Source organism: Micropterus salmoides, unplaced genomic scaffold (assembly GCF_014851395.1).
Source record: "Micropterus salmoides isolate LMB-PRFRI ecotype aquatic unplaced genomic scaffold, ASM1485139v1 Ms_hic_scaffold_16, whole genome shotgun sequence".
NCBI lineage: Eukaryota > Metazoa > Chordata > Actinopteri > Centrarchiformes > Centrarchidae > Micropterus > Micropterus salmoides.
In genome coordinates, this window is record NW_024040707.1 from 31,619,632 (window position 1) to 31,641,765 (window position 22,134).

Consider the following 22,134-nt stretch of genomic DNA (forward strand, 5'->3'; position numbering starts at 1 on the left):
TCGTTGTACAGGAGGCGTTCAGTCACATGTCGAGGCGTGCAGAGCAGCGTTCAAATACCATTTGCAACAGCATTTTTTAAAAACCTGCTGACAAAATAACATTACATTAAAACAAGGAACTGCAGGAAAAGCTTTTTAGTTCAATTAACTCTTGCCAGAAAATAATGTTTACCATGAAGATGCCTGTCAGAGAACTGGAGGCGGTGCCAAATCTAATAGCAGTAGTCACCTCGTAGTTCTCTATGTAGGAAAAACCCTGTATGTGTCTTCAGCAATCAGCTGTTTAATTCCCTGAACTTGTATCCCTCACATATGTTGTTGATGAAAAGCTTTGGTGTGTGCGGTAATCAGCAGTTCTGTAACATAACATGCGGTTGTGTTGATGACTGAGTCCGCTGCACACTGTAAACCCGAATAAGTTCACAGAACTCAAAAATTATTTTGTAACAGATTACACAAAAATATTTAAGTGATATTTTTAAAAGTTTTAAGTTTACTTAAATTAAAAATTATATTTACTGTTGCCTTAAATTATCTCAATGTTATCTTATAAATATTGATATTCCTCAACTTAAAATTAGTGAGTAATTCACTCAAAAATTTCAATAGTCTTCAAATCATAAAATGTTGGAAATAAACTCAAAATTTTCACTTTTCTTAAACTCATAAAATGTGGGAAATAGACTCAAAAAAATTCATATTCTTAAACTCATAATGTAGGAAATGCACTAAATTTCCTATAATTTTCTACTCAAAGTGGGAATTGCACTTAATTTATTCTATACTAAAATACTGATGTTGGCCAGCTACACAATTATAATCAGCTAATGTCAGAAAAGATGAAAGTGACACCACAGTGACAATTTAGCAACTTTTTTTATTCAACAATGTGCTTTTTAAAAGGCACGAGAATCAAAGGAGATCAGTCACAAAGTGCTCGTCATGAATTAAAATAAAAGGAAATAAAGTGTTTTAAAGTACATTAAGTGTTAATAGTTCTATATTCTGATAGTGGTCATTGCTACAGAGGGTAGATTCAGTATTTTGGGTCTCCATCTCACATTCTTTCAGTAAACATTATGATAAAAACTCACAAGGGATTCATGATAAAATGATATAAGATTCTAAGTATTATCCATCCTCAACAGCAATAAACTATTAGAATGTGGAGCCATTTAAAGGAACACGCCGACTTTTTGTGACTTTACCATATCACCCAGAGTTAGATAAGTCCACACATACCCATTTCATGTCCGTGCGTGCCGTAACTGTCTGACGCACACAACACTACCCTAGCTTAGCACAAAGACTGGAAGTAAATGGCTCCAGATAGCATACTTCTCCCAATAAGTGACAAAATAACGCCAACTTTTTCCTATTTATATGTTGTGATTTGTATAATCAGTGTGTACAAATAACAAGGTCACATGAGACACAGGCATCTTTCAACCGTATTTTAACCTATGTATACGGATAAAAGATGCCTGCGTCTCATATGACCGCGTGATCTTTCAATACTGTTTAACAACCTTTTGGCACTTACTGTACCTTGAAGGATGCAATTCATTTTGTTTTATTTTAAAACTCAAATAAAGTTCAGCTGTTGCCATTAAACTGACAACATCAAGGTAGTCTTTATGTAACAGAACATTAAACATGTATAGTGCATTGGATTGAACAGTCGTTTCCAACAAGTAATTGTGCAAAAACATGGGCTGGGCAATACGTCAATGTTTTGATATTTATCCATTAACAATCAATGAATCAAGTCTGAGGTAGAAGAGGCAAACAGTCTCATCTTAAATCTGAGGCAAAAACAACAAACGTCCTCAATACTCAGCTCAACAAATAGTCCATTCTGAGTGATTCACTCATTGAACAAATCATTCTTCAGCGTCAGTAGTAGTTATAATGTTGTCCTCAAGACACATTACAACTTTTTGTATAAATGTAAATGCTCGAGACAAATCTGGCTGACTCATTTCTCCTGCTCTTTGGGTACGTCTATGCGCTAGACCTACAGTACCCAAAGAGCAGGAGAAATGAGTCAGCCAGATTTGTGGAACCACTTGCAAGTATTTCATCCTCCACGACAATACAGATGCTCTCAGGGCTGAAGAGGGCCGCATCAGTAGTGTTATCCGTTACGACTGTCAGGAGAGCCACTGGAGTGTCAGTGAGGTCCTGACTATAAAACACAAGTAATACAAGAATGAGTTCAGCCCCTGAATACAAATTATGCTAATGATCTCTAAACATTACTGGCACTTAGACTGCAACTAAGCTACATGTTTAAACTATTTTCTTTACATATGCTTATATCTTATGTTAGTTTTACACCATCTGTTAGCATACTTTTTGTGGAATGCTTTATACTTACCTTTTCATTTATAATAACTTGAGAATAACAGTTTACTTGAGAATAACAACTCAAGTGAACTTCGTAAACAGGTCCTGGGGGTTATTCCAGAAGGGAGGTTCAACAAACTCTAAGCCTAACCCTGAACTCTGAGTTGACTTACCCTGAGTTTTTAGTTCCAGAACAGCTGATCTGAGTTAGGTAATTCAACTCTAAATATTATAGTATTATTAGTTATTTATCTTTTATCTGGCTGCTGGAAGGTGATTGATTAAACCTGCAAAGTGATAAAAAAAAAAGCTAAAAAAAAGACGATTGTTCTGATCTGAGAGCACGTCAGCAATGACGTGTAGTCTGATATTCACTGTGCGGCCGAAGTAAGAGCTCATCTAAATGAATCAAAATTCTCTTTTGGATAACTCAAGAGTTTCCCTCATCTCAGGGTTCACATGACCTGCTTTCTGAAATACCCGCCTGGTTCTCCTATAGTTTTTGGAGTGATGTCATATGTTTAAGCTGACTGAATAGCTAGGCAAAGGGATTGATAGTGAGGCCAGTACACTTACATTACAGGTCCTGAAGAACTTGGAGGCATCTTCACGCAGGTACACAGGAAGTGCACGAAGGACGAGATCCCGTCTCATATTTACATCACGTTGTTCCTAGATGGACAAAAAATAGACATTACAATAATAATTACACAAATGCAGCGCAAACACTTATAAAAAGAAAAGAAAAAGTGTTAAATGGCTCCATATTCTGATGGTGGTCATTGCTATAGATGGTAGATTCAGTATTTTTGGTTAACCATTTCTTTAGTTAAATATTTTTCAAATGAATTACTTTCTATTGTAAATACTTTAATAACACACAAAGGAAAAAAAATAATAAAATTTCACGAAAACAATAGTTATTTGGACATCTTCAAATTGAAGCTGAAAGTATCTTTTAAAGGTACCTCTTTCTGATAAAATACATCTTGTCAAGATGTCAATCTCTGATGAGATGACAATGTTGTTCATGGAATAATCACTTAACCTCAGGGCACAGTCCAGGCAATTCACACTATGGTTTCTTATAGTTGTCTGAATATAATCTATAAATAATCTGTTTCTGAATCATGTAAAGTAAACAATTTACAAAACTCACCTATCTCACCTATCAGACACCAACTGTCTGATGGTGAAACGCTGACTCTCTGTAGCACTCTTTGAAGTCCAATATCTATACACAACATGCACACAAAGATGATTAGTTAATGTTCTAAAAAACATTTTTAAAATAATACATAATGATAAATGAAATTTTAAAAAGTGAATTTACAGATAAAAAAAGTTTCCAAATCTATGAAAAACATTAATTGTAGGCTACAGTAATTATAGTAAAATGAAAAGGTTAAAAGATGAGCAAGTTAGTTATTAACAAGCACAACATCAAAGTTGTGTGCTTATGCTATTTCCGTTGTTGATGTTTTTTTTTTTAACAAAGTATTAATAAAGGGTTCAAGTGATCAACTGTGGACCCCACAGTTGAGATAAAAACATTTAAAGAAATGACAGTTAATAACACTATTTCATAATACATCCTACCTGAACTTTTAAAAAGGATTTCTAGATGATGATCTCACAACCACACACTTGAGCCTACAAAAAAATACACACATAGACCTTGTTAGCATCATGATAACACACTCACATTATGTTGTTTAGCATTGTTAGATTCACGCTGCACACAAACACACAGCCCGACAACTTAAAATATTGACTATGTAACGCGGACACTTATTGAAACAAGTATAATGTTACTCACATGCATTACCAGCGAACAGCGAAAACAACAACCGGCAGAAACCGGGAAGCAGGGATAAGTTAACGTTATGCTTTCGGACCATAGACATAAAGAACGTTTCAGACTCCACGAGACAGTTCAAACTCATGGTCGTTCCCCCACGTCATCTCCCGGGAAAACATGCATTATGGGAAATGTAGTTCTTCCAGGAAACCCGCTGATAACTTCACACCGTTGTAAGTCAGATTCAACAACTTCTTCTAAAGTTACAATTACTTGGATTTGTAAACTATTTACAACAAATATTCACGGTGCACATTGTACACATGTATTCCCAGTTCCAAATGTAAGACTATTTATCGAAATTCAATTAAAAAAACAATAAAAAAACGTTAGAGTTACTTACCAAATCAGGGCTGATAATAAGACAGCGCTGAAAAAAAGGCAGGCCAATAATGATGATGAAAAAAACTGAGGTGGTGGTTTGAAGCGAGGGGATAAAAGTGCGCATTGCAAACAAATAAAAACAAATTAAACTGTGGGGCTTTCCAAAACTTCCATGAAAACTTCACTGCATGAAGGCAAATTCAAGATGCCTGATTCCGCTTTCCTGAGGGAGAGATAAGACCCACCCACCAAACGTCATGACGTCAATAACGTCATGACACAACTGTATGGTTCCTAAACTTTTTGAGTGTTCCACTGAAATTAGCTATCAAATTTTGAGCCCTATTCAATTAAAGTGGCATAAATCTCAACAGAGCTCAATACTTTATAGTTTGGTCAACTGCATAAGGACATTTGACTGTAATGACCTCATTAGTTATGAGCTAGTACAACTGTTTGGGATTACAGTGCAGATTATCACGCATGTTCAGTGTTCTGAAGGCATTACCTGTAATGCTGGACCTTGAACCGAGACACAGAAAAACATCTTGTTTTAAAAAAGATACTATCCCTGGAAAATTTGGTCATTTCCATTAAAAAAAAACAACAAAAAAACTTCTGGAATTTCTCTCGGGTTCTCTGCAGTGGAGTGTTTTACAGCCTCCTCTGCACAGAGTTTTTATGCTGGCTCATTGTCAGATTTTGTCAGCTTCATAAACTGCTCCATATTCAGTACCTGGAACCTGTTTGTCAGCAGTCTGGGTGGTCAGAGATCCAAGTCCAGAGGTCTGACACTGCTTGACATCGCACAACGTGCTCAGACTACTGCATCACACCATCAGGAGTCGGCCTGAAACTTGACCTACTTCAGTCCACTGTTCCCCTTTGGTTTGGAGGTGGTGTTGTGGTGGAGTTTGAGCAGCCAGGAGATTTATGAAAGCCATGATAGTTTAATGGTGTTGACATTTAAACAAACAGTAAACTAATGAGAGTGGCTGTGGTTAGAGGATTTACATGATGCAGAGCCTCAGTCAAGCAAAAAGAGTGAGTGCAGGGTAATTGATAAAAGGATTGTTTTGTGTGGAGCTGACTAGGGCTGTGTGACGTCTGCAGACATGTTTGGGAATATCAGAGCTCAGCCTGTCCGTAACACTCAGAGGAAACACCTTTTGACATCAAAAAGACTCTTTAGTTAGAAGCTCCGTCTTTATTAGGGGTCCGTCCAGGCCTGTCATCTGTCATCTCGGTCTCTTTCTGTGGGTCACTGCGTTTCACTCCCCACATTAAGCAAATCTCTTAGATCAGGATTAGCGCTTCCCAGGGATTTAGGATTTCTGCCCGCCCAACACATGTTGCACAGTTACCATTTGTGTGTTGTGCTTCCATGTCTTTTCCGTCGGTACAGCCACAGTCTCTCTCTCTCTCTATAAGAAGCTGCTCCACTGATGAATGCCATCTGAGGGAAGAAATAAAGAAGTGATGGCACAGCATGAAGACAAATTGTAGCCTTGAAAACATGCTGCTGCATCTCTCCGGTCTTTGAGATGGAAGAATATTGAGGAGATGGCAGAGCAATAAGCAGGTTTGCTGAGGCAATAACCTCACAAGATTATTGACCAACTGTTGATACGATTGTGAGACTGAGAGGATTTTTTTCTGCTGGCTTTTTTCTCAGGATTCTAGTTGAAACCTAGGAAGGAAACTACCAGCAAGTGACCCTGATGATACTGTATCTGAGGTTTTTAAAGTGGTGGAACTGAGGATATAGAACATTTCCTTAAAAGTACTTTAAATGTCTGTTTTGTGTTCCTAGTTTATTATCAGCAGCTTGTAAAACTCAGTTATCTAAATGAGCACATCCAAGAGGAACAGCTTTTTCCCCATTGGCCCAGTATCTTCAGCCCTGATGCGTCCCACCGCCACGGCCGCCACCGGAGACAAGCCCGGACCTCCGGCCAAAGGCGCATTCTCCTCAGAGGAAGATATGGACAAACAGAAGGAGGCGGCTCAGTGTAGGAGCCAGCAGCAGGCCTCGCTGCCTGGTGTGCTGGATGAGTTCTTCTGGATAGGCAGTAGCATTGTTGCCTTCTCCAAGTGGAGGCTGGGCTACATGGGTAAGCTTTGTCCCTGGGTAGAGTTAGACCGGTTGGATGTCAGAGATTGCTGCCTTCAGAGAATACCAAATATTAAAATCAACACTGTTAGTTAAAGACGTGTCTGAAAAACAAAATTCCCTGTGGTAGCATGTACACCAAGACCGAGAGGAACTTCTTTGTGGTCTTTTGTGCAGCTGGTCTGCAGCGGTCACTTGGTTTACCTGATTAGTTTAGACTGGCACTGTGTTTCAGGTGAGATCCTGTTTTTATATGTTTACAGAGATGTTTAATGTTTGTTTAAAGTAAGTGAAAAGATGTGCACTGGGCAGGTAGAGAGCAGCGTTTTAGTCCTATCTTAATCCAGCAGATGGTACACAACCCGGGTGGATCAACCAGTCAGCTTGCTTGATACTCAGGTTGTTGACATGTAGAAGGCGTCCAGGTTTGCTCGTCTGCAACCTACAGTTACCCATGATGCCCCTCTCTCTCTGGAGACCGACAAAGACATTTCCGTGGAACTTCACAAAAACATATATCCAGATAAATGCGGACAGCTCTGAACTCCAAAGACAGAAAAAAACTTATAATATGGTTGGCCAGACCTTTTACCTGTCAGCCAGGTGTTTGTACATCATGGTGGGCGTTACAGGTGTTTTCCCACATTTAACTTGTGTGCACCTTCACACTACCACCCTGTCAGTCTTCAGTGTCAGCAAAATGACCATCTGCACAAAGGAATCACCTGTGTATGTGTATGTCTGACTGCAACATATGGCCTCCAGACAATCCTACTGGGATTAACCTGGTGCCCTGACAGTAGCTGACTCCGCCTGCTTGGCCCACATTGTGACTGTTGCAGCAGGACAGCAGCCAGTCAGGTCACTGAGAACACGCCCACTCTTCTCACCTGTCCTCCGTCTCAGCCGTTTTGGTGGGAACCCTGCGGCCTCGCTGTCTTATTATTATTATTACTTATTTGCCATGACCTTGATCTTTCCCTAACCATTGTGTAGTAGCTGTGTGTGGATTGCAGAAATACAATTTAACAAATATAGGCACTGACTGTAATCTTGGTTTTTCAGAATGGTCCAATATCAACATTATTAACAGCTTGGCTTTACCTTAATCTTACTACTAATGATGATGATAATATAATGAACTTTATTTATACAGCTCTTTTCAAACCAGAGTTACAAAGTGCTTTACATGGTTGAACCAGGATTGAAACATTTCAGGAGGCAGATACAATTAGAAAATTAAAATAAGTTCATAGCTAATAGGTTCAATTTCCACTGCTTACCTTCCTCAGAGCCCTTTATCTGTTTTTGATTGGATTTTCCTTTTTTTCCTTTTAAACCTACAGATTTAACTTTCTTTATTTCCTGGTCAGTGTTCAGAGGATGCCACCTCGTGTGAAGTGAACGGAAGAAACACTGAAAAGTGTGTGTGTGCCCAGTGTGAATTTCAGCAGGATAAACTAATAGGAAAAGGTTTCAGTGGCGGTGCAGCAGCTTCATTGATGGATTTTGTGTGAGGCAGCAGGTAAATGATTTCAGAATGAAAAGTGAAATGGCAGTGACATACTGTGCATTTGTCGCCTACAAATGTTTCACTGTTATTGCAGCGCTGTAGCAATAACGGCCTGATGTTTTCCGAAATTATGAAATTGACTGACTACGCCCTCTTGGTTCACAGTACAGAGCTCGTTCTGTCATTCATGCAGGTGTTGAATGGATTTGGTGTCCTCAGGTGGAGGCTAAAGATCATCACAAACGCAGTGTTTTCAGTTGTGGACATTAAGAGTCTTCATGACAGATTATTCTCTGAGTGAATAATTTGTACCGTCCGGGTGTCGTGACGTCCATGAGAAAAGTCAAACTCTTGGGATTTTTATTTAGTTTTGTGTAACTTCACATGTATGCTGACCAGTGTTGGGGTATTTACTCAAAAAAGGTAATATATTACACATTACTAGTTAAATTAATGCCTTACTTTACTAGACTACACAATGCTGAAAGTTACTAGTTACATTACTTTTGGATTACTGCGTAACATCACCTGTGATGCACAATAACGGCCAAATAACAAGTTACACCTCACATATGTCCAGATTAACACAAATCCTTATGAGAACATAGGCATGATGTGTCTTTTATGCTCTTTAATATTACAAAGCTGACAACAAAGTTGTGAACATCAGCCAAACATTTGGCATTTCATTGGAAACATTTATTTTTTAAATAATGAAGTTCATTACAATACAACATAACTTAAAATAGGTTGCCCTTCCAACCAGTGCAAATATTCATTTGTTGAAAATAATATCTAAAAAAAATAAGACACTGGCCCTCATCACAATATCAGATGATGGTGAGACTTCAAAGGAAAAACTTAGCATGTAATTTGAACGGTGTAGTTAACAGACCATACCCACACAAGAAACTGTAGCTCACTTGCCGAACAATGGCTTTAAAGTAGATTTTTCCATCTTACTGGACATGCTTATCAAAGAAGTGGTGGAAATACCTGAGGAGCAGGAGTCTCTCTCAAATCGTTTGTCAGACAACCTGTTCCTCATCGGAGTCAGCACACAGATCTAAGTTGAGTTTTCTGCACCTTTTTTTTGTTTTATTAGACAATACAGGAAGAGTGCACCACCTCATGGAGCCTCAGCAACAACTTGGAACACAAAATCCAGAACCACTGGACTGTTGTGTAATTGATTGAGCAGCTTTTATTATCCAGACGTTATCGACGTTTTACAGGCTCTGACTGACCTTTCCAATAGTTAGAAATGGGTCAGATGCATGTCTTCCACCACTTCTTGCTAAATTTGTGCTTCTTGTTCTGTATGTGGAGTCATGGCTAGCCTTAGTGAAGTACACTAGGAAGATATTTCAAGGATTTAGTTGACTTCCCAAAGGGGTTTCCTGCTCACAGCCAGCTACTTCACATCACAAGAGCAAACCCCTTTAAGCTGACTGGCAGGGGAGTATGAGCAGAATGTGGCCTCCTTCCCAGCCTCCTCATCCGTGAGTAAAGTGCTGCGTTCAAGTCAGCCACAAACCGGAGCGCGTTCCACGTTGAAAGGAATTTGGTTGCAAGTCTTTGGTTGCAGTTTGAAGCAATTTAGTGTCTTGCTGCACTGGTGAAATCAAACATGTGCCTGTGTGACAACAGAACGAAACGGGCTTGTACCCGCCCTGCTGTTTTCTGCTCAACTTCTCTCCACTAAGTCTGGAGAGTCGGATATCCCGACAGTTTCCTTTTAACGTTAGTAAAGCGTACATTTGGGTGACAGCGGGCCTCTGGATGCAGGCAGCGACAGCAGCAGATGTAAATGTTGGCCAGGAAACTGTGATTGCTGCTGGAGAGTGAGGAGCTCATCTCTGGCAGGAGCCACTTACCTCGGTGTCATGAGAGATGTTTTCAGCAGCATACCATCCTGACCCGAGAGAGTGGATGCTCTCCTTCCAGCGTGCTTTGACAGCAGCTCATTTCATGGATTACTGCCCCCTCTACAGCTGAGGACTACAGATCCTTAGCTCTGCTACAGCCGCGGGGCATCAGCCGCTGCAATCAACCAGCAGCTCCAGAAATAACTCTTCAGTTAAAATCAGTAAAGTGTTGCCCCTCATGTGGCATTTAGGTTGCATGAAAGAGTCCAAGTTGTAAAATCATTAAGGGTCAAATGGTTAGGGATGATATGTCCCTTTGTTGTCCCGCAGCACATTGAAAACCAATCGCAGAAGGCATTGGTAATTGGTTTGTTCAGGTGTTTTGTGTAATAGCTCATGTACAAATTCACTGAATGATTTTAGGTTGCATATATGATTTTTATAGTTTTGTATTTAATGCATCAACTTTAATTGCAGGACATTACCAGGGTTTGGTATCAACACTAGTGCTGAAACCATTCCTGAGGTTTAGTGCAAAAACAAGAATTCGGCCTCAGGCTTTGAAAACCCCTGTATTTGGCTTATTCAGCAGAAATTATGTGGCTCACAACGCTGTACCACCCACTTCAGGATGATTCCACATACCATTTATATCAAATATTAGATCAAATTTAATATGTTTTAACCTGTTTTTTATTTTCATTTAAATGTATTTTTTATTTCCCTATGTTTTATGTAAAGCATGTTGAATGGCATCGTTGTTGAAATGTGCTGTACAAATAAACTTGTATTCATATTTCAATTTCATGTTGAAATATAGAAAAATATTATGTTACATTCATCACACAATTTAACAATCATGTTATAAATTGTATCTTAAAAGGCACGGAGAGAGAGAGAGAGATGCTGTCGACCTCTGTTGATTATTGATTGCATGTACTCTCTTATTTGGGATCATATCCGTACAGGTTGTCATTTTCCCAGCTGCAATCTGATGTCTGTTGTATTCAGTATCAGCATTGTTACTGAAGTACATGACTTCATGGACATGGATCATCACTGAGTAACATGCTGGTCATCACTGGTGATGTGTTTCTGTACAAAGTACAACTACTAACAGAAACGCTCTCCTCGTGTTGATAATCCTGTGTTGTTAGCCGAACACTGCAGTGTGGAGGTGGAATTGTGTACTTTGCTGATGTTTTTCTGAGCAGAGATTCGATAGTAGAGGTTAAGAGCACAGGACTGAACTAAATTAACAATCCCATGGGTGCGTGGGGCTTGCTGCGGTGAGACCACAGCCAGGCCAAATCAATGCTCAGTTAGAGAAATCCGTCACTGCTGCTTTGTGTTACTTATTTTCACAGCAGATATTTTGGATGTATGTCGCATTCAGATCAAACGTGATCCAGGTCCAATCTAATGCATTTGAAGCAGGGTGTAGATTGAGTTGTTTTGTGGTTTTCTGTGAACTTTTTTTAGTTGCAACTCTGCTTTATCAAACTGGATCAAACATGCGTTCTGTGCTACCCCTCAGTGTCTGCTGTATGTTCAGGGCAGGCTGAGTAGCAAAGCAGCTGAGCTCTCACGCGATCGTGCTAATTTCAAGGTAACCTGATGTGGGCAGCAGGACTGCTTACCACGTTCTCACACGGTAATGCATCACTGAGATGGAAAACATGACGGAGGAGAGTGAAATTGCAATAAACAGAGTGGGAGGTGTTTTTTGATTATATAGAAGCTCCAAATAAAAGAAGAAAATTATCAAATGTGATGTTAGTTATTTAAAACCATTTATTAATTGAATTGAAGCAGTTCCTATATAGTGATACATACCATTAATGTGAATATTAAAAATGCATATACAGTAAAACCACTGCTAGCTCAAAACATGCTCCATCTCCTCCTGTTTTCCTGAGAAGTTCAGTATAACGTACATTAATAACACTAACATCAGCCCTGTCACACTCACTCTGCTGCTCTCATCTTCTAATTAATAACACGAATACTGTTGTCATTCTCAAATAATTACTATTTTATAAACTGGTTGTACTGTAGTAGTAGTACTACCCTTCGTAGTGTGTGTGTGTGTGTGTGTGTGTTTTTTTAAACTCGGGCTTTTTTAGTGACTGGCCTTTATTTGTTTGTGCTGCATTGAAATGTTTTTATTTGAATGTATGGTATTTTGTACTAGTATGTTAAGGCATGAGTTGAGCAGCAGATATTTTGAGCGTGTGTGTGTGTGAGTTGCTAACCTTATTCAGAAACGTCTGCATGCTGAGTTGGCCTAATTTCCTGCACATTGTAGGGAAATAGTATGATAGGATGTGACACTTGATAATAGATAATACGGCCATGTAGGGTGTAACTGCAGCCCAGGGGAATGTGGCGGTCCACAGCGGCCAGACCAGGGCTGACTACCGCCCTATTAGCTTCCTGTGGAGGAGCTGTCAAATTCTCCCCCTAAATAATGCCAAGAACACGTGTGGTGTTTGTTTTTTTTGTTTTTTTCAGGCCACCATTCTGGATTTTGGTCTCATTAAAGTCCGTCTTATTCTCTGCTGTGTTTTATTCCTAGAAGGTGTGGAAGGATGACTGTTTAATTTAGGCCACACTATGAATCCTCCCGTCTAAAAAGAACTCCTGGTTTCATTGATTTTTCCTCTTACAGTGTGAAGTAGAGATCTTGTTAAAGGGCTTTTCTTTCCTCCCATTTTCTTCCTCCCACGAGGCAAGCAAACCCCTGTCGGCAGTGACGAGCATATCTGATGCTTTTGCATTGCTGTGTTCATGTGAGAGTATCAGTAAATTACTGTGTTTTGCATGAGAGCCCAAGTGGATTTTGTGGAAATACGTACGCACACATGCTCTGTCTCTTCATTGAAACCATGTCCTGTATGCACATTTTTGTCTGTCACAGTTATAGTGCACGCTCCAGCAGTTTCCCTTCTGACATATTACAACCTTTTTTCTTCCGTCTGGCTTGTTTTCTCGTCTCCAGTGGAGAAATGTATGAGCGCCATGCAGATGGGGACCCAGATGGTGAAGCTCCGCGGCAGCTCCAAGGGACTGGTGCGGTTCTTCTATCTAGACGAACACAAGTCCTGCATCCGCTGGAGGCCCTCGCGGAAGAATGAAAAGGCCAAGAGTGAGTGTCTTCTTCCTTTCTTTCCTGCAGTCACAAGGGAACAGCATTTCACATCCATAGTGCAATGTATTCATGGTTCAAACTTCTGGAAAGGCATTTGTGCCGTGTTGTATGTGACATAATGACCTCTGAATCTCCATGTCATCCTCCCAACACACTCAGCCCAACCTAGGTTTTTGACAATTCAATCCGTCAGAACGATGATGGCAACAGGTTCTGTGTGATTGCTGCTGTCCACCACACTAGTGCATAGGTATTGGGAGTGTTTAGCAATGACTCTGAACCCCAGGGCAGTAGATTTGATATGACACAATGACGAAGTGAAGTGCTGAATAGAGCTGCTACGACCACATTTTTCAAATCAATTAACTGCATTTCTGTCAAAAATTGGCTCATCATTTCAGCTTCAGTACGCACTCTGAACACAAGTGACATGTCTAGTGCACAACTTAAAACAAGACTGTAACTCTTAGAAATAATAATCTACTTTATGCAAATTAAACGTTGAATTCATAAAGAATAAAAGACAGCTCGCTCACTTTGTTACATTTCTACGGCCTTACTCTGTCTGGAGTTACCAGTAACTTCAAGTGGCTAATGTTAGCTGATGTCATCAACAATTATATGTGCTGCTGTGTAACTGATGTTAATGATTCTGTAGACTTCAGTAGTTTTAGCATTTTACAAATAATAGTTTGAATTATTTATAAAAGTAAACCAATAAAGGATAAAATTCAGCGCTGTGGTGAATAGGAACAGCTGTACACATGCATTTGCTATGATTACATTAAAAACTACCCAACTTTGATAACAGCCAAACAACAAGCAAGTGCAATTAAACGAGACACGGCAATATTACTGAGAGAAAGGCCAGCTCGCTGTCTGTCCTGCAGCCTTTTATTTCATGAAGCGCTCTCCAACATCCGGCTGCCGCTTGCTTGGTCGCTCTCTTTTTCTCTTCTCAGCTTCCTCCGTCAGTGTCCTTTTTGGTCTCTTCACCTAACCTGCTGTTAGCTAACGTTACGTCCATAGGGGCCGCTGAACCCGGTTATGTTGCCCACTCGCAACCGCTCTCCCCCAGCAGTGGCATGATGTTGCTTGAAAGACTGGTTGGTGATCCTGGAGAACTGGTCTCATGACATAGCTCTGGGTTTTCTAATCCACCTAATTCCATCCGTGTTCATGTGAAAGATTCAGTACTTGCGGTTTACAAGTAACATCATCAGAACCATAAGTGTAGTGCTGAAAGGTGCCCTGTGGAGATGTGCCCTGCTGTAGCGTCACCTGTGTGCATCCTCATGTGCAGGATAAACAAAACAGGCACCCCTCCTTAGAAACAACTCCTTAGCATAGAGGTCAAAAACTCCACAGGGAACCTTTTAGCATGATAGATATAGGTATAGATATGAGCGATAGCCCCTGGGAAATGTAATTAATGATGCAGCAAAAACAGATTTATGTTTACAATATGCTCAAAGAATAAGAAGAACTTTTAATATACAACATTAAAAGTAAGGCTAAGGATGTGAATAGGTGTCTTTTGAAATGGATTTGAATTTTAAACATGCACAGTAGGATAGAGCGGGTGTGAATTATGAATATGTGACACATAGAAAAAGTTAAGTACTCAAATGCAAGTGTGTTTCAGCTTCCACAGCAGAGATGAGAGAAGAAGAAAAGCAATCAATGCCTGAAAAGGTATTTAATAAAATGATCACATAGTCTCCTCGTGTTATTCTGAGCTGCAGAGACTTTTGAATTGAAAATGTCATTAGGGCCCGAGCACGACCGTGTGAGGTCCCTATTGAATTTGCTCGGATTATTTTTTTTTTTTTTTTTTTTTTTTTTTTCTTTTTTCTGCAAAGTAGGCTCAACTGACATGGCCTAAACATTCTCGAAAACTCACCAAAATTTGCAAACATGTCAGAACCGGTGAAAAATTTCGTATTCTACAAATTTCGCACATGGGCGTTGCAAAATGACTCGCTAGCGCCACCTAGAAAATTGGAAAAAATTAGCCCCTCGTTCACGTTCAACCTACATCTACGAAATTTTCTGGGGACATGTATCATGTCAAGACGCACAAAAAAGCCTCAAGAACCCATAGCCTAAAGTCAACAGGAAGTCGGCCATTTTGAATTTTATGGCCATTTTTGGATGATTTACATACTTCGTACTTTAACGAACTCCTCCTAGGGATTTAGTCGGATCGACGTCAAATTTCTGCTGCGCCTTCTAAAGGCATTGAAGATGAAAAGTTGTGCTATTTGCGCGTTTTCGTCAATGGGCGTGTCCGTGGCGTCGATGATTCGCAATGAAACAGGAAGTTGTTGTAACTTCAGTGTACATGCTCACATCTGGACCAAACTGTACATGTAGGATGAGAGTCCCGCCCTGAACACATGTACATGCCGACATTCACCCACAGTCATAGCGCCACCTGCTGGCAACAGAAAGTGACCTTTAACGAAGCAGCCCCCGCCGCACGTTTCACCTACGTGCACGAATTTTCTGTGGTACGTGTATCTTGTCCAGACGCACAAAAAAGCCTCTTGGAGCCATAGCCTAAAATCAACAGGAAGTCGGCCATTTTGAATTTTACGTCAAATTTTGGATGATTTACACACTTCGTACTTTAACGAACTCCTCCTAGGGATTTAGTCCGGCCGACCTCAAATTTGTGCTGTGCCTTCTAAAGGCATTGAAGATGAAAAGTTGTGCTATTTGCAAGTTTTCGTCAATGGGCGTGTCCGTGGCGTGGCGTCAAAGATCAACTCTTCGCCATGACACGGAAGTTGTTGTAACTTCAGTGTACATGCTCACATCTGCACCAAACTGTACATGTAGGATGAGAGTCCCGCCCTGAACACATGTACATGCTGACATTCACCCACAGTCATAGCGCCACCTGCTGGCAACAGGAAGTGACCTTTAACAAAGCAGCCCCCGCCGCACGTTTCACCTACGTGCACGAATTTTCTGTGGTACGTGTATCTTGTCCAGACGCACAAAAAAGCCTCTTGGAGCGATGCCCTAAAATCAACAGGAAGTCGGCCATTTTGAATTTTACGTCAAATTTTGGATGATTTACACACTTCGTACTTTAACGAACTCCTCCTAGGGATTTAGTCCGACCGACTTCAAATTTGTGCTGTGCCTTCTAAAGGCATTGAAGATGAAAAGTTGTGCTATTTGCAAGTTTTCGTCAATGGGCGTGTCCGTGGCGTGGCGTCAGAGATCAAGTCTTCGCCATGACACAGGAAGTTGTTGTAACTTCAGTGTACATGCTCACATCTTAACCAAACTTTACGTGCTTGATAACTCTCCCACCCCGTTATGGAGGACCGATCCTGACACAGCCAGAAATAAATACAGAAATAAATAAATGCTCAATAAATAAATAAGCATCCAATTAAATACACAAAAAAATAAAGTAAATAAATAAATGTAGGTAGTAATTAAATTATACAAGGAGACATAAATGTTTATATTTTAATTAGTGCCTTTACTTATTCACCTTTGTTATAATTACCTTATTTGTTTATTCAACTTTATTTATTACTAATTTTTTTAATGTATTTATTTATGTGTGTTTTAATATTTTTGTCTGTTTTATTCTTCCTTTGTATTTATTTACCTTATTTATTTTCACCCATGGTATTTATTTCTGCCTGTCTTTTTTAAATTTTTGTATGCATTTCTGCCTCATTATGCAAATGAGGAGGGGCTGTGTCTCAAGGGGTCATCTTCTCTGCTATTGGTGGACCAGTCAGACAGGAGAGCTCTTACTCTGCCTGCAGACATCAACGATCTTGCCCCTCACACAGTCAGATGGCTTCCTTCAGTGCACTGAGGTGTTTAACAACTCTGAAGACAATACTACCAGCAATGTCTTCCTTCTCTTTTCATGTAGACGCTCCGACAGACAGTGCTTTCAGTTTGCTGCATGCATGGACACAGAACTGCGGTATAGAGAGAAGCACACGGTCAGCTGGCTGCAGCTAAATCTGGAGTGCACTCGTATTCAATTCTGTATGGTAAATTCAGTTTTAACGGAGCAGAGCGAGCTGACAGGCAGAGTTAGAGACTTTTTCTGTCCGTTTCTCTCTTTACAAAGACGCATGTTGCAGTCAGAGTCTTCTCTGAAGAGGGCAATGAAGTCTCAGTAGTACCCGATGCGAGCACCACATACAACACAATTTATCAAATTACACAACGGATATACAGTATGAAAATAAGACTGATTGGATTATACTCACAGGAAGTATAAAACCTGTTACATGCGTAACACTGTAATGTCAGGGAAATTACTTTACTTAGAATTAAGTACTGCAGTTGTACATTTGAAATACCTTCCTAACTTTCTGATAGGAAGCCTTCTTGAGGTGGTATAAAACATTTCTTCTTATATTCTGACTTGAGTTGTGGACAACTATGACCACATGAATTAAAAAAATTAAACATTTCACTGCCCAAGTCAGCTATAACACAAGTCTTGTTCATCAGACTACATGCTGTGGACAGATTTTGTCCCAGGATTTATTATGCATTTCTTCTTCTTCGTTGCATGATTTAGAATAATAAGGTGAGAAATGGGTCTGTTCTGAGTTCATCCTGCACTGCAGCAGCTAAAAAAGTCCATTTAATCCCAAAAACGCTTTTCTTTTAGGCAGGCTGGAGCAGAAAACAACTCACCTTTCTCAAGTTGTACAGTAATGTCACATGTGTATGAAGGTGGATCAAACCAGCTAATCTTAAATGTCAAAGTAGAGAGGAGCCTAGTAGGCCTATTTATTTTCATTCATTATACAATATGAATAAGCTATGCAGACAGTTGTAAAGAAAGAACATCTTTTTCTTCTGTTCTCTACTTGTTATAGTTACACAGTATTAGGGGTGTGGGCTGTATTAAAAGTATCCACAGTTCTCACATGCTCTAACACACAGTAACGATGAAATGTGTGCTGTTCTCACATTCTTCCTCTGTATCTACACATAAACAACAAGGCAGGGAAATATAAAAGGAATTTATTTTATTGTTTGGGTACATTATTGTTCAGTGTACATGCTCACATCTGAAACAAACTTTACGTGCTTGATAACTCTCCCACCCCGCAGACATCTACACACCAATACCGATTTATATTCATAGCGGCAAGTGCTATGTAGCTCCACATAGGGGACACAGGAAGTGACATATAGCACCTTCATGCGGCGTCGGAACCGCGTAGGAAATTCACAGCCGCACCGGCAGAGCTCCAGAATGTGCAACTCGGCCGGCTCACGCGCGGACGTGCTACAAGTGCGAGGGCCCGCCCAACGCTGCTTGCAGCTTTAATTTATATTTGCTTCTGTTTAAACCTGAAATGGACATCTAAAGCATCTAAGCAGCTCCAGAGCAGCTTAGCCGAGCAGCATGGGTTACAGTGGTGATCTGCCCCAGTTAAAAGTGACTCAGGCTAAAGTAAAAGAAAAAGGCTGAATCAAAGAGAGCAGAATCATGAAATGCAGTTGTGTCTGTGCACCAGGGCTCAGTGAACAGGTTGGTGAGTGGGAAAATTATGTGAATGAAATGTTTCGGCCTCATGACTCCACACTGACACACTTCATGTTGGTTTTTCCTTCATATATAGTATATGTATAACTTATTTCATTATTTATTTTATTCTGTATGTTCCAATGCCCATCTCCAAGCTGGCCTGTGTATCTGTTTAAGTTTGCCAGGCTTTTACTTCTGCTGGATTGAATTCTTGCTCCTGTACATTCCCTCAGGGTTGAAAGTGTTTTTGTTATTTAGAAGTGGACATTTATTTTCCCTGCACAGTATCTGCAACAAGCAAACAAAAGCCTTCCCTGCAGTGTTTCAGAAAAAGAAGGCAGAGGGATCTCTGAGCAGCAGCTCTCAGTCTCACTGGGTGTCTCATGGGGGCTTAGGGGCTCAGCTTCCTGTTGCTCTCCCTCCTCTGTAGATCAGGATTTAATAAGCACCTTAAATAGACTTAATTATTCATCAGCTTTAATCTGCCCAAACTGTGTCTTGCACGCACGCACGCGCACACTCTCTCTCTCTTCATTAGCAGATCAGAACAAGTTGAGTTTTGTTTTCTGTTTAAAGACTAAATCAAGGAATTTATCCTAAATCTTAAACTTTTTACGGTTGGATGAGTAAAACGGGTGCTTTAAGCCCCTTTCAGACGGGGGGGCGGTCCTAACAGAGCATGACTTCCTCTCTCTTAATCCAGCCTCCACACATCTGTACTGAATATTTCTAGAAATCCACGTAGCAATGACCCGCTGTCTTCTCTTAGCTCTGTGCCTGCAGAGTAGACAAAAGCATGCTGCCCGGCTTATAGTCAGAGCCCAGCTAACACCGCCTTGCCCTGTGTGAGGCCCTGCATCCCTCATTTGATACCTTGACAGCTCTCAGTCACTAGAGGAGGATACAAGGATCTAGCCTCTGTAGCCTTTTCTGGCAGTTGATGCCCTGGTGCTCTGTGCCACCAGCCTCTAGAGGCTTTTTGCAGAGCGCCCACTGGGTCAGACCGGTAGACAAGAAGCTCTGCAGGCTGCTGGTTTGCTCACACACCGACCAGGTGTCCTGCAGATACCCTCTCCGACCCAACAACCCAAACAGAAATTTAGATTTTGAGCTGCCTGCCAGAGCCCAGAGGATACTAAGAGATAGCACCCAGCCAGCCACAGCCCGTTCACCTGCTCCCGTCTGGCCAGAGATTCAGAAGGATCTGCTGTCGCGCCAGCAGACTGCAGAGCAGCTTCTTCCCCCCCAGGCTGTAACTTCGAAATTCATCCTCAGTTCAGCACCACAAATAAGGACTTCAGCTGGCTTTTGGCTGTACAACCATGTGCTGTATAATGATGAATAAATAAATGAACCGTGAACCTGAGTCCTGAGAGCCAGAGTCTATGTACATTTTTACATTTCGTCAACTTTGTTCTTCTTATTGTAATCCATTTTTGGTTGATGAAAAGTTTCTAGTGTTACTCATAGATAAATTAGTTGACAAAAATTTTTTAGCCTTTAAATCAAACTTGTGAAAACTGCTTCCACCACAACAACTAAATTTGCCTCTGTGTGTGTGTGGTCTGATGTCAAATAATTGAATACATCCAGACAAACATATTTTCTTGGCAGATTCAGGAGATTAGATGAACATTAGAAATATAACGTCAGAGTGGTTTGGTTATGATCAGAGTCTACATCCTTGGAAGTGATACAAAATAACTTGTATTTGAGATAAATTACTTAGTTATATTCCACCATTTCATGTCGTTGCAGTCTGACTTATTAGATTATGTTTTTACGAATCTATCTGAAGGTCAGAAGCTGACCCAAAGCACCAACCGGAATCAGCCTCTGAGAACTGACCAACTGACACCATCACCCTCAAAACCTGCTGCCAGCAGCTCATCAGATATTCCAGACAGTAGTAGTGGTGATTCTCCTTATCCACCTGATTCCTGCTGTACACTCCTGCATAATTTATAAATATGCTGCTGCCGGGAAAAGCACATATAGGATCTCCAGCTGCAGGATTTGTGGAGACTGACAGCCACATGGGAGCACACAGCGCAGCAGCATGTCGAGTGTCATGTTGATGGGTCCTTGATATCCATAGTATATACAGATTATGTGCATACAGCCGCCACAAAACCACAGGCTCGGTGTGTGGGGTCACTGCATTATGAATGAGTGTGTATGTAAATAATGTTGCATCCATAATGTGTATGACTCAAAGATAGAGATGGAGAATGTGTTATGGGTATATCCTCAGGAAATTGATGGTTTTGGGGGAATGAACAGTCTTGGACAAAATAGTAGACAGGCTGTAGAAGAACCAGAAGTAAAACGCTAGCATCTCGTTGCTTTCTCATAAATGCTGGAGCTTGATAAACAGAGCTCTCTGGACACTGCTCATTGAGCATTTTTAATCCTCCATATCTTAAACCCTGAAATCAGACGGAGGAATTTCCCCATTAAACTCCCTCTGCCCACAGCAGTTAATTTAGCCAGAGGGTAAAATTTTAAAGCATTAAAAGCTGAAGGCTTCAGAAGCTAATAATAAACAGTTTTGCTTTATTGTCGTCCACGAGGCTTGGAACCTGGAGCCCCGCTTACTCTACAGGTGGAAGAAGTATTGAGAAGTCTCACTTATATAAAAGTAGCAATAGCACCAAGTACAAAAGTATTGGCAGCAAAATGTACCTAATGTATCAAAAGTGAATGTACTCATTAGGTGGTAGAATGTTAGAGTTACACTGTTGGATTATTTTTAATGAAGCACTAATGTGTGTGCAGTACTTCACTGTTGTAGTTGGGCTAGCTGCAGCTAGCTTGAAATACTGTTGGGTAATTAATCTTACAGTGCATCATATTTTATCTGTCAGTTAAAACTACATTAGTGCAGTAGAAGTATAAGGTACAATAACATTGAGACACTCTTAAAATAAAAGTACCTCCAGATTGTACTGTGTTACGTTCCACCGCTGACTTCCTGTTTCCTCCACCAGTCTCCATCGACTCCATCCGGGAGGTGTGTGAGGGTAAGCAGTCTGAGATCTTCCAGCGTTATGCAGAAGGCAGCTTCGACCCCAACTGCTGCTTCAGCCTGTACTACGGAGAGCACATGGAGTCCCTGGACCTGGTGTCTGGCACTGGAGAGGAGGCACGGACCTGGATCACAGGCCTCAAATATCTGATGGCTGGCATCAGTGACGAGGACAGCCTGGCCAAGAGGCAGCGCACCCGAGATCAATATCCTTCAGTTAGATGGGGTGGGGGGGCACCTTGTTTGATAGTTGGGCTGGTGATTTGAGGGAGCCGCTACCTTTCAAGAAAGTCTGTTAAATAATCTATAGCTTTGTGATCGACATTGTAGTGAGAGTTTAATTTTGAAGCATGACAAGCTGAGTTTATCAATTACATTGACACGTTTAGTT

The 22,134-nt window shown here is 40.6% G+C and overlaps 1 protein-coding gene and 1 long non-coding RNA gene across 7 annotated transcripts in view; one reads left to right on the forward strand and one right to left on the reverse strand.

Moving 5' to 3' along the window:
- plch2a (phospholipase C, eta 2a) overlaps positions 1-22,134 on the forward strand; it is a 238,378-nt gene that overhangs the window by 151,402 nt on the left and 64,842 nt on the right. For 4 of the 6 annotated variants that reach the window (XM_038723426.1, XM_038723427.1, XM_038723428.1 and 1 more), the window contains 2 exons: positions 13,030-13,176; positions 21,706-21,949. In XM_038723426.1, the coding sequence (XP_038579354.1) occupies positions 13,030-13,176; positions 21,706-21,949 (391 nt within the window). Of the gene's footprint in view, positions 1-6,368; positions 6,649-13,029; positions 13,177-21,705; positions 21,950-22,134 lie in introns of those variants that run through there. The other 2 variants (XM_038723424.1, XM_038723429.1) reach the window with 1 other exon arrangement.
- On the reverse strand, positions 2,739-4,321 carry LOC119905977. The gene is made up of 4 exons (XR_005444913.1): positions 4,169-4,321; positions 3,949-4,002; positions 3,518-3,583; positions 2,739-3,021 (listed from the first exon to the last, which is right to left on the reverse strand). It is a non-coding gene; the product is annotated as an uncharacterized LOC119905977 (long non-coding RNA).